Source organism: Echinops telfairi, unplaced genomic scaffold (genome assembly GCF_000313985.2).
Source record: "Echinops telfairi isolate 266 unplaced genomic scaffold, ASM31398v2 ScPeMD7_7468;HRSCAF=8506_0, whole genome shotgun sequence".
Taxonomy (NCBI): domain Eukaryota; kingdom Metazoa; phylum Chordata; class Mammalia; order Afrosoricida; family Tenrecidae; genus Echinops; species Echinops telfairi.
This window is the reverse complement of record NW_022111369.1, coordinates 38615147-38628400: the sequence shown is the minus strand read 5'-3', so window position 1 is coordinate 38628400 and position 13254 is coordinate 38615147. Positions and strand designations below refer to the sequence as shown.

Here is a 13254-nt window from a genome sequence, read left to right as displayed (position 1 = left end):
AGCGAAGCATCGTGTTCGCAACTAACAGCGTTTGGCCAACGATTGTGCAACAGAAACCCGGGACAAGATCAGACATTAACTCCACATGAAGGAGATCATTTCGAAGTACAGACTCCTTATTTTCTGTTCTGACCGGAGGCTACCCCTGAAATACTCCGTAAAACTCAGGTTTGGAGGCAGGGTGAGATTCCGTTTCGGAGTGCAAATGAGCTGAGCCCCTCTCCCTCCCACAAAACGCACACAGTCCACAGTTCCGTGACTGTCTGTGAGACAGATGGGGACTCCTAATGCGTCCCAGGCAACTGTTCTTCGGGAAAGAAAACAAAGACCCAGGTGCAGAATGTATTGGGACTGTGCAGATGGGCCTGCAAGGGTGTCCACTGTTTACAAGAAAAAAGAGCAGCGCTCTCATCATGAAGGGACCACTCTTCTGGAGTGCTCTATTTCCACCAGCTGCTCTGAGCGGACTCTCTGTGCCCCAAACCCCAGGAGCAGCTGCTGATGACCTTTGCTCTTTCAAAGGGAGAGGGTGGGTGGCCAATTTTCCCGGTCAAGATGTGCTAATCCCTTGAGTGCAGAGACTCAGAGGCTACACATGAGGATGGTGTTTCCAAAACCTGTCACCCCCCCACACACACACATCACCCATTCTTCATCTTTGCATCTTTTCCTTTTGTGAGAAACCACTTAGATCTATTCCTGGGCATATCATCGGCATCTTTTCACCAGTTGTATGTTACTGGCTCCTACTTATGGCTGAGATACGCTTATAGTTGGGGCACTGAAGGCCCACTCTAAGAGGGTCTCCTCCATCTCTCCTGGGCGTGCCGATTATTAATAGACGCGACTTCATCTGATATTCATAAATAGCTCTGGAAGGAAATAAATTTACGGGTATGACTATAGCATGAATCATGTCAAATTATGTAACTTCATTAATGATAAGAGCAGAATCCGTGACAACAAAAACAATGCCAAAAAGAAAGGCGTGAGCTATATTCATTTGAAGTTTTCAAGGTAAATTCAGGTGGTGAATGACAGCGACTGTTTAAAAAGAGACATGAAATTTTCCCTGGAGTCTGTGGGTGTCAGGCGGAGGGGAGGAGACTGGAAAAACAATTTTAAAGGAATACAGGGCTCATTACTAATTCTCCATTTCCTCCTCTAAGTTACTCTTCTTCTGATTTTTTTTTTTTCTCGATATCCTTGTCTTTTATTTTTTCTGGTCGAGTTGCTTACCACTCACCCCTACCATTGAGTCGGTTGCTACTCACAGTGGCCCTACAGGACAGAGTAGAACTCGGCAGGGTCCTAAGAAGGTAACTTTACAAGAGTAGAAAACATCATCTTTCTCCTTCAGAGGGGCTGGTGGTTTCGAACTGCTGACCTTGCACTTAACAGCAGAATGCTTACCCACTATGCCATCAGAGCGAGCTCCACTACCACTAAAACCACGATAACTAAAACCCAATATTAGTTGCATTACTATTTCTATTGTTGAAGGCTATGTAACAACCTTCCTTATATGTAAACTACCTATCCAATTTCATTTTCCTAAAACCATGAAAATGTTGATCTTTGTGCCATAAATGAACATTGAACTTCTCAATGTTCTACATCATTTGTTATAATCCACACAGGTGACAGGCTTTGTACAGTTAATTAAACACAAGAAAACACCTTTCTGGTATTCTCTGCTTTCAGCCAATAAACATGTGATGCCAGTAGTGATATCAATAATGCCAAGTCCTCTTCGGAATCTAAGTTGCATTTTTGGCATCTCCCTGTCTGGGTACGACTATAGGAGAGCTTTCATGTCAACTTGTCTAGACAGGATTTCTGTAATCCCCTGTGATCTGGCTTGGGGTGATGTCATCGACTCCAGAGTAAGATCTTCTGTGAGCAGCCAATCATCTGTAAGATGAGGGTAGAATGCAGTCTCCTTACTTGGGTCACAGGCCTGATGGAATTAAAGGGAAGATTCTGAAAGGATGCGGCCTCCTCCTCTATAAATTGATTTTATGGGAAAGTTTGCTTACTTTTTCTCCTGTGGGTCCTGCATTTAGCTCATCAACTTCCAGTTCTTTGGACTTGAGCCAACAGCCTGCCCTATTGCCTAGGAATCATCAGGAGCCATAGCAGCCTGCCATCTGACCTGCCAACTTGGAAATCATTCCCCTCTGTAGTTACAAATCTCACCTGTCAATATTGAATTAATCTCCCTCTGCAAACCCCTGTCTGTGGTATTCCACTTAATTTTAGGGTTTATCAGCTACACACGTCAGGAGAAGCCTCGAGCTTAACATCTGACCCATGGACTTGGAATCTACCTGAACTTGAAATGAATTTGCCTAGTTCTAAGATTACATGAGTCATTTTCTTGATATAATTTTTCTCCGTGTACATATAGATATGGAGAGTTAGATGTAGATGATCTAGATGTATATGGAAGCATAAGCATAGGTATAGGTGATATAGCTATCTGAGTATATACTATACTTGATATATATAGATACAGTAAAGATATAGATAAAGATATAGATATAGGTAGATGAGTTAGATATAGATATGTATGTCACTGGGTTGGCTTCTCTAGAGATCCCACCTAAGACATATGAGGCAAGTATCTGAATTATCTTCCAGCAAAATGTGATTGGTATGTGATATTAATGATATTGTTTGATAAAGTCCATACTTTGTTGGGTCACCTTTCTAAGGACTAGGAGCAAATATGTATGTAATTTAGCCTGATATGTCAGTTAGCCTGATAACTGTCTTAAATTTCTTGACATAGATGAGTGAGGGCTGCCAGTGCTATATCAGATAGAGGTAGTGATAGAGGCAGACATAGAGATGTAGATGTGGATAGAAATATATCCATATATGAAGAAGTATGTGTCAAGAGAATGGCTCACATAGTTGTAGAAGCAGCTATATACAGACTGAATAAAGTCAGTGGGTCTGATGTTAACTTTGAGGATTTTCCGGACTCGTGTAGCTACTAAAGCTGACAAACTAGGAAGCAGGAAGATGAACCAAACATCAAGTCAAACTGGTGGCTGCAGAGACTAATGCATTCAAGGTGAGCAGGCAATATGGTAGACTGGTGATAGGCCCAGGGTTGGCAGGAAATAGGGTAAGTCTATGAGTCAAATACAGGATCCTAACCAGGAAGAAGACAGATATTGCCCCAATGTCTATTTAATAAGAACAGTCCACAGCCCCAAGGGAGCTTCCTTTCAATTGCAGTAAGGCTGTGGCCTGAGACAGGGGGCTGAACTCCTCTCTAGTCCTCTTCAAACTGCTTTGCTGCTCACAGAAACATCCATCATGGAGCTGTTTACATTCTGTTAGATCACATCATGGTGGACACTTTGATTGCCAAACCGTGAGAATCCTGGAACAGCCCAAACAAAAAAAACAACAAACTTACTGCCATGAAGTCTATGTAAACTCATAATTATCTGATACGATAAGGTAGAACTGTCCCTGTGAGTTTCTGAGGCTGTAACTCTTCTGGGGAGTAGAAAGTTCTGTCTTTTCCCACAGAGTAGCTGGTAGTTTCAAACTGCTTATCTTGCAGCCAGCAGCCCAATGTGTAACCACTAACAAACCCCAGCAACCTTGCTTGCTGAAAGTGAGAAGGAATTGAAGCACTTTTGGATGAAGTTCAAGGACTGTAGCTTCAGTGTGGATTACAACTCAATGTTAGGAAAACCAAAATCCTCACAACTGGACCTATAGGTCACATCATGACAAATGGAGAAAAGATTAAATGATTGCCAACAATTTTGTCTTATTTGGATCTACAGTCATTGCTCAGGGAAGCAGCAGTCAAGAGGTCAGAGACACTGCATTAGGTAAAGCTGCTGCACAAGACGTTTTTAGAGTACTGAAGAACAAGGATGTTACTCTGAGGACTAAGGTGCACCTGACTGAAGCCATGGTATTCTACATTGCATCATGTGCATGGGAGATTAGGACATGGAATAAGAAAGACCATAGGAGAATTAATGCGTTTGAATTGTGGTGCCAGAGAAGAATAGTGAAAGTACCATGGACTGCTCAAAGGACAAACCAAGGTGTACTGGAAGAAGTAAGCCCAGAGTTCTCCTGAGGGGGCAAAGATGGCAACATTTTCTTCTTACATACTTTGGCTATGGTTTCAGGAGAGACCAGTCCCTGGAGAAGGACCTATGTTCGGTACAGTGGAGGAGCAGTGAGAAAGAAGAAGGGCCCCAACGAGATGGAGTAACACATCAGTGGGCTCAGTCAGAGGAAGAAATGGGGCTGGTGCAGGCAGGACCTTGCAGGTTCCTTCCGTTGTGCGTAGGGTCGCCAGGGGTTGGAGTTGACTTGATGGTACCTAATAACAACAGCCGTGTTCACAGGGCCTCTGGCATCCACCCTGACTTTGTGTGTTTTCTCATTTCTTCAAGGACCCTTTGCTTTCTTTGTGTATGCTAGTCTTGGTGTGATCCCGCAGCTCATTAGATCTTCTGTCAGTCATGCTTAATCTGTCAACTCTGTTGTTGGCATGTTCTCAAAACTCAGGTGCAATATGGTCAAAGTTGCATTTTGGCTCTTGTAGGGTTGTAGTGATTGTCTTCAACATCAACCTGAACTTACATAGAAGTAATTGATGGTATGTTCAACCGTCAGCCCCAGCATCGTTTTGACTGCTGATATTGGTCTTCTCCGTCATCTCTTTCCACATATTGTAGTCACAGTGATTTCTACGTTTTCCACATGAGGAGGTCTATACTCCTCACGTGTACAGTCACTGTTTATGTGTTTGAAAAAGAGAGATTTTCAATGAAGAAATCGTTGCTATGGCAAAATTCTCTCACGTGATCTCAAGCGTCTTTATCACCAAGGCCCTAATTTTCAGTAACTGTCCCTTCTTCTTCATTGCCATATTTTGCACTCCAAAAGATGGGAATAACTGATAAACAGTTATCCATGGTAATTATCATTGATAAATAATTATCAATGAATCATGATTGCATATTTGATCAATTTCAGACTGAAGAAGCTGGTAGAATTATTCAATCATTTCATCACAACATTAGTGGTTGGTTTGCAAATTTAAATAATATTTGTATTAACTGTATTCTTGCAAGTGTGTGGATATCCTTCTATCCCAAACAGCATTGTACTTCAGGATAAATCTTCTAATGTTCTTTTTTATATAATGTGCTTATGAATGTGATGCCATTTTTCTTGAATTGATCATTCTTGTCATAGTAAATCTAACATTGTGTAATTCAAAGTGGCTAATCCCAGTCCATTTCCATTCATTGGATTCACAGTCATTTTATAATGACTTTTAATCTTTATGTGTTAATCTTAATGTGTTCCATTTTATTACAGTTTCCCATTTTTCTAGATTTATATTTTGTGCATTCTATGTTCTGATTATCAATGGACATTTGCAGCTATTCCTATTCACCACTCAGTTTGTTGTACTATGGTGGCTTGAGTATTGTTGTGATACTGGAAACTATACCTCCAGGACTTAAAATACAGCAGAGAAACTCGGGGTTAACAGATTTCAGTGGAACTTTCTGTCTAGACTAGACCAGGTAGAAGGACTAAGCTGTCTACTTCTGAGGGGTTACCATTTAAGAATCTTATGAATAGCAGTGCAGCGTCCCTAGACATAGTGGCAGGAGATGAGCCCGTTAAGGTAGAAGACACTCAAAATATAACTAAGGAAGAGTGCTCTCCTGAAAGTAGATTCGACTTGAATGGCATAGAGTGAAGCTTTGAGACCTTCATTTATTGATATGGCATGACTCAATGTAAGAAGAAAAAATCCCACTGCAAACCACCAGCTTAGAGTTTAGGATTTACAACACATATTTTGGAGAGAGACCAATGGAAATAAAACACACCCCAAAAGAAACAAACAAATTTACTGGAATTGGGTCAATTGTGACTCATAGAGACCCTCATTAGGGTTTCTAAAGTTATAAATCTCTATGGTAACACATAGCTTTCTCTTTCTCCCTGGGAGCAGCTGGTAGGTTTGAACCACCAACCTTTCAGTTAGTAGTCAAGTGCATACACAACAGCACCACCTGGACTCCTTCCTTAGCAGTGAGATCCCTCTACTAATAAAGCCAATTTCCCCAATATTGCAGTACAAACTGTGGCATAAATGCTTCTGCGTCCAGACCATCCAAATCATTTCTGTAGGTAGAGACCAGGAAGCTAGATCTTTAAAAAAGAATAACAAACAAATGCAGCAAGCTTCTCAAAGGGAGGGTTCTACAATTTCAAAATCAAAAACTCCTTTCTGAAGAAAGTTCTCAAGAACCTGATATGACCCAAAATGCAATTACAGAAAAAATTAGGAACACATTATAATGTAGCAAGGTTGTCAGCGTGGCTGACTAGTCTATTGTTTTCCTAACACATGGGAAATTGTCCTCCCTCAGAAGGGGGTCTGGTGAGAAAGGATGAAGTAAGCACAAAAAAGTTTATATTAATTCAGAAGTAATGTCATTTTTTTCTGTCTCCACAATAGGCCTACACCAGGCAAGGGATTGCGGTTGCCTGGCACATTGTGTCTGCCATAACGAATTTCTCACACATAAAGTTTTGCTCTTTTGCTCTCCAAGTCAGCCCTAATCTTCCATTGACAGACTTTTCATCAGCCAGAGTTCAATTTAACAGAGTGGGGGATGGCTCTTGTTTTTAAGTTGCTATAGAAACCAGTGAGATGTCATAGAGTGCACTGGTCTCCTAATGTCCCCTATTACTTACATACCTGAAAACTATTTCTTTCTCAGGGAATGCTTTTAGAGAAATCAAAAATAGCCAGCCTTTTTATACGCCATCTTCCAAATAGCGTTGTAAGAACGTAGCTGGTGTCCATCGTAAGCAGTTTTCATGGCACCTTAAGAAAAGAGTTCCATTAATTATACCCATTTCACAGAACAGAAATGGAGTTACATCGAGGATGAATAAATATCTCAGCTCCCAGCGCTGTGAGCAACCAAACTTTGATGTGGCTACATGGAACTGGTCCTGCGGCAATGTCGTTCTAAACACAAACAGAAAAACAAATTCCCGACGACTGAGTCCATGCGGACTCATGGTCACCCTCTAGAACAAGGTAAACCTGTCCTTGTGAGTTTCTGAGACTGGAACTCTGGACAGCAGCAGTGTTTCTGACACCTGTCGAGGAGCACCTGGTGGCGCGAACTGCTGACTTTGCAGTTAGCAACCCCGCCCAGATCATTACTCCGCCTGCTCTTCCAGAGGACCTGGGAAGCATATCACACGACAATGTCTTCCTGGGTTATGTGCTGCGGGTGACACACTTTATCTCTACATCCAGGTGGTAGTTTAAAAATGTAAAGCATTCACCAATCCAACAGTATATATATCGTATATGCTCGTGTATTAGCCGACCCGACTATCAGACGAGGCACCTAATTTTACCACGAAAACGGCATAAAAATGTGCTGAAAAACTCAGCTTATCACGAGTATATGCGATACACACACACACACACACACACACACACACACACCTATACATATATATATCAGGGACATTAATTACATTCTTTAAATTGTATAACTCAGGTGGCATTTTTTTTAAAGTTGTGAATATGAAAAACTAAGGATACCACTGACTGAGCACAATATTTGCCACACAGGAGAATGGCCTGCACTGATGACATTAATTTTACAATATTCACATATTATATTTCCATAAGCATAGCCCACATCTTTCGTTTGGTGATTATCTTCAAATTGCATAATGTGAATTGTAAACCCAATGTCACTAAAACCATATAACCGACGGAGCAGAACAGTGCAATGTAAATATATCAGTTTCTTCTCTGGTACATTACTCATCCTGCTGTGTGTGTGTGTGCACTAATTAAATATTTGAAGATCACAGAGTTTTTAAACTTTGAGCTGGCAACCACTAGGTAGAAGGTTTAAACCTGTCAGCTGCTCCATCTGAAAAAGATGCGTGGCCCACTTACAGTAAGATTTATAATCTCAAACACCTTGTGGTGTACTGCTACTCTGTCCTATAAGGTCACTATGAATTGTCATTGACTCAACTTGACAGCAACACATTTGGTTTTTAGCTTACTTTATGATATTACTCTTATCTTATTACTGTAGGTGCTAAAGATAGCTTGAGCAAACCAAATTAGTTTATAAGGTTCAACTTTCTTCTTAAAACGCATTTCAATAACAGTGACATCAATACATAAGGCTCTTTAAAAATGGTAACAAAATACAGACAGGCTTAGTTTCTTCTGTGCCTTTTTGTTTGGTTGAAAACACAACCTAAAAGCAACCTGGACCTTCCACACTGTACATGCACCAACATTGCTACTGGGTCTTTCTCAGATCGAGATGAGATTATTTGAACTTTCCAAAGAAGTGATTTAGGAAGCTCTAGCCTCTGCTGAAGTTTGGAGCAGGACATTGCTTCTTTTTGTACTGCTTCTTATTTTTATAAACAAAGGTAAAATAATGTACGTCTCTCCTTCCTCTCTCTGTTTGTTCCCCCTTATTTATAAATACATATTATATTAAGCCTTTGATACATCAATTTTTAGTAATAACATGCCTTCTTTACGATGTCTAAAAAGTCTGATGAATAAAACATGTATACATCTAAATATCTGAATAAATGTTCGCACATCCATACAATAGATACTTTGCCTCATGAGAGAATATTGAGAAACCTGTCAAACATTTCATAACATGGATGGACTTGGAAGATACTACCTTGAGTAAATAAGTCAATTATGTAAAATATTGTATGATACCCTAGTGATAAAAGAAAGAAAATCAAGATGATAGGTTTTCATACCAAAAGAAACAGACTTTGATGGTTATTGGGGCAGGGGTGTTGGGGAAGACAGGGAAGGAGAGAAGGGAGAAATAAAAGAAAATACAAAAAGAGGAGAAATAGCAATATAGCATAGTTTTAGCTTAGGATAAGAAATATTCATTCATGACTCTTGTTTTTGCCTAATTAAAAAAAGAAAAACAGCCAAAACACTCACTGCCATCAAGTGGATTCCAACCCACGGCAGCTCAACAGGAGAGAGTGTACAACCACCTGTGTGGGCTTTTGAGACTTTAAATCTTTAAGAGAGCAGATACCTAGTCTTGTTCCCACGAAGCAGCTTGTGGGGTTAAGCCAATAACCTGTGATCAGTAGCCCAATGTGTAATTCATTGTGCAACAGGGCTTTTGTTCCCATTCAGTAGACAAGTTAAACAGTAGGGTACTCTGGGTAGAGGATATGTGCAGGAGAACCAAAACATAGCAAGGAGAATCCATCACTTCCGGAAGAAAAACAATATTACAGTCAGTTGTGATAAACAATAAATCACTTGAAGCAAACCAGTTCTCTTGGGTTTATATGGGGGGAGGGGGAAAATTACAAAAGACCTGAATTTCAAATATGAATCTTCAAGTAGAGTGAATGTTTTAAAAGGGAGAAAAGGAAAAGTTTGCTAAGATAACTTGTAGTGCAACTTTAAACCACATTAGCGCGTACAGGTATAGTTCCAGCTCCTCTACATGCAATTAACACTAAGCTTGTCCATGGTAGGAATTCAAGAAATGCTAGCTGAATGAATGCATAACTAGGAAGAACACGCAAAAAACCGTGTGGTGTTTATATATATATGTAGATGTGCTTTGTTTATATTTCTGGCAGAATGGCAAAAAATTGACCCCTCTTGAGTTGGATTTCTTTTATAGGGAAAATAGACATATTAGCAATATTATAATTTCATAATCCTTCCTGTCCCCAAAGGGCTAGTGTATCCTTCAAAGGAGAATATGCCAAAATTTACTAATAGTATACAAATTGTTTTTATTTTAGCTCCCCCCAAAACTGAAAAGCCATCGGTGTGTTTCTCAAGAGGGTCTCCCTCTGGCCTCCAGCACCTTTCCCACCTGAGAGGCGGGGGACGAGGCCAAGGGCGGCGTGGCAATCGCAGACATAGAGGCCAGGGCGCGGGAGGCTTTTCTCGTGGTTCTGATTGTGTGGAAAGGGCTGAAGAACTGGAAGAGAGTCTTCACTATTTCCCTCCGCAAGTGACGCAGTGGGTGGCAACTATGAACTGTGGACGCAGTGAGTCCCTGTGGGAGAAGGGGAGACATGGCAAGTTCAAAGTGTGAGAAGTACAATTAGTCAAACATGGGGAACCTACGCCCCACTTGCCCTCATAGGTAGCCCTGTGCGAGAAATGTAGCCTTCTTTTCAAAGAAGAGGCCAGGGCATTTGGAGGAGGGAAGATCCGAAAAGGGAATGAGTGGTCCCTGCGTTGAAATATTAATTATACGTGGGTGGCATTTTTTAAATATAGTCAAGAGTTGCTATTGAGAGGCAAATGTGTGTTTATTGCCATGGGGGATATGTTGTAAAGAAATAGACAATACCCAGAGCTGGAAATTGCCCCCTGGGCCCAGGGCAGATGTTGGGCAAGAACACAAACATGCAGGGAGGACAGGAAGCGGGAGGGAGGGACAGGGGGAAAGGACCAGCAAGAAGTAGAAAGGGGCAGCCTGGACATCCCCTGAGAGCTGATTAACAAACCACAGCTGCGCCCAAGCTTTGCCGCATCCAAGAAAGGCTTCCCCGGATTGAATGGGTGCCGTGGACAACTGGTAAGGATTGAAAGAGTCTTCCTAAGAGAAGCAAAAATGGCAATACTGATGCACGCCGCTTGACAATAAGAATACTGTACCTGGTGACATAAGTACCTGGTGTTTCCACCTCTTCCCATAAAAACTGGTGACAGGAGAGAAAACAGACACCTTTTGAGGAATGGATCTGGCAGAAGTGGGGAAAATCAAACACTCATATCCCCCTACCCCCACGCCCAATTGTTTCTTCATTTCCCATATTTAAATCATCCTTCAATATGAATAAAAACAGTAGCTAAATATGCTCATGGATTTAAACTCATTCCCATTTTCTAGATGGTTTAATACTTGGAGTCAAAACGCTGTGGGAGGGGTGGTGTGAACATACATAAGCTAATGGGAAGCAGAGCGAGAACTGGATCCATACCTTCAAGTCTCCCATAGACTTAAAGTGCTTTTGCACGTGACTCCATGTAGAATAAAGTGAAGTATCACAAAACTCAGTATTTTACTTGGAAAGAAGATGCAAGTTAAATATAGTGTTAAAATTCGTTTTCATTTGCCCAACTAAAACCATATTTCATCTACAATACTGGGTACTGGAGATAGAGTATGAATGTATAATAGACACAGAATATAAATTTTATGGCCAGATGAGATCCATGTGAGCATTTTCATGAAATGTCTCCCATTTAAAGGCTGAATTGCTCAGGCCCATTATCCTTTTTAAGGTGGAAAAGAGGAATTCGCTAAGCATGTCTTTATCAAAACTCTAAAAACTCACTGACATTGAGTCATGCCAACCCTATTGGACAGGGCAGAACTGCCCCTGTGAGGTTCCAAGACTGGAACTCCTTAGGGAAGCAGAAAACCCTGTCTTGGTACCCCAGAGCCACAGCGGGGGGGGGGGGGCGGTGAGGTATTCCAAAGACTGACTTGCAAACCACAGCCGAATGCATGACTCTGCCTTCGGGGCCCCTGTCTTTACCAAAAGGCATGCTCAACGTATCGCTACAAAGATGAATGCATTCACTGTGTGCAGATGGGTGGATGAGAGAAAATCAAGAATTTGAAAGTTTGGTAAACTGTTTAATGAGGATGTCATATTATATAGTTCGGCATATATATTTAATTATCCTGAGTTTATTTGAATTCATGGCAATTAAATCCTAAGTGTGTCAGAGTAGAATTGTTCTCTACCGGATTTTCAATGGGCGATTTTTCAAAAGTTGATTCCCCAGACATTCTTTCAAATGACTTCCTGGTGGAATAAACCTCCAGCCAGGTGTTAACGTTTTGTTAGGAGCCAGGAACTGCATGGACATATAGACATGGAGGGTTAGGGTGCAGGCAATGGTAATGTTTTTTAAAAAAGAAGAAGAACCAAAAGAATATTGATCATTTCCTAAAGCATTTGTCAAAAGTTAAAAACAGCTAGACAAGTGAGAAACAAAGAAAATATTTCAAAATGATGAAAAGTTTTTAAAAATGTCCACATGATAGAAATTGACCTTCTCAAAAAATAAATAAATAACCTAATTCACTCCAACCATCAGAGAAAATTTTAAAAATCAGTAATTTCTTTGTTTTTCCCTAGTTGATCTTAACTGAATGCTCACAGATCTCCTGAGTTCAGAAGTACTTTTAAGCATTGGAGGAATATTTCAAAATTGGTCATAATCCCTTCTTTATTCATCAAGACATGGAACCCCCCTCTTTCACAGCTCAACAGATCTGAGCACACAAGATTGAGAACACTCCTAAACGGAAAGTTAGCAAGGAAAGAAAAGGGTAAGGATGTGGACTTACTGTGAATGACACAGTGTGGAGAAGGTCACTGGACAAGAGATATGTTGTTCTTGTTCTTGTTTGCATTGTTAGGAGCCACCGAGTCCGTTCCCACTCAGAGCAACCCTATGTACAAGAGGAGACTGCCCAGTCTTGTTCCATCCACACTTTCAGTGTTCGTAGGTTTGAGCCCTTCTATGGAGCCACACTGTCAATCCATCTTGTCTAAGATCTTCCTCTTTTTCACTGGCCTGTGACGGCACCGAGCGTGAGGTCCTTCTGCAGGCACTGGTCTTTGCTGACAACATGGTCCAAGCACATGAAATAAAATCTCTCAGCCTGACTTCTAAGGAGCATCTGCCTGGACTTCTTCTGAGACAGCTTTGTTGGTTCTTTTCGAAGTCAATGGTAGCTTCAATATCCATGGCCAGAACCAGAATGCAAACACCTGGATTCTTCTTCTGTCTTCTTTATTCAATGTCCAACTTTCACATACTTAGGAAGCAATTGAAAATACCCTGGCTTGGCTCAGGCTCACCTTCGTCCTCAAAGTAGCATGTTTGCTTTTCGACACTTTGATGAGGTCTTTTTTTTTCAGTCATTTTATTAGGGGCTCATACAGCTCTTATCACAATCCATACATACTTCAATTGTGTAGAGCACATTTGTACATTCATTGCCCTCATCATTCTCAAAACATTTGCTCTCCACTTAAGCTCCTGGCATCAGGTCCTCATTTTTCCCCTCCCTCCCCGCTCCCCCCTCCCTCATGAGCCCTTGATAATTTATAAATTGTTATTTTGTCATATCTTGCCCTGTC

The 13254-nt window shown here is 41.1% G+C and overlaps 1 protein-coding gene across 1 annotated transcript in view; it reads left to right on the top strand.

The window, feature by feature from the left end:
- The first annotated feature begins 7023 nt into the window (after positions 1-7023).
- Positions 7024-13254, top strand: part of BMP3 (bone morphogenetic protein 3) — a 56238-nt gene continuing 50007 nt past the window's right edge. Inside the window, exons 1-2 of the mRNA XM_004703222.4 lie at positions 7024-7123; positions 9880-10131. Of these exons, the coding sequence (XP_004703279.2) occupies positions 7024-7123; positions 9880-10131 (352 nt within the window). The remainder of the gene's footprint in view (positions 7124-9879; positions 10132-13254) is intronic.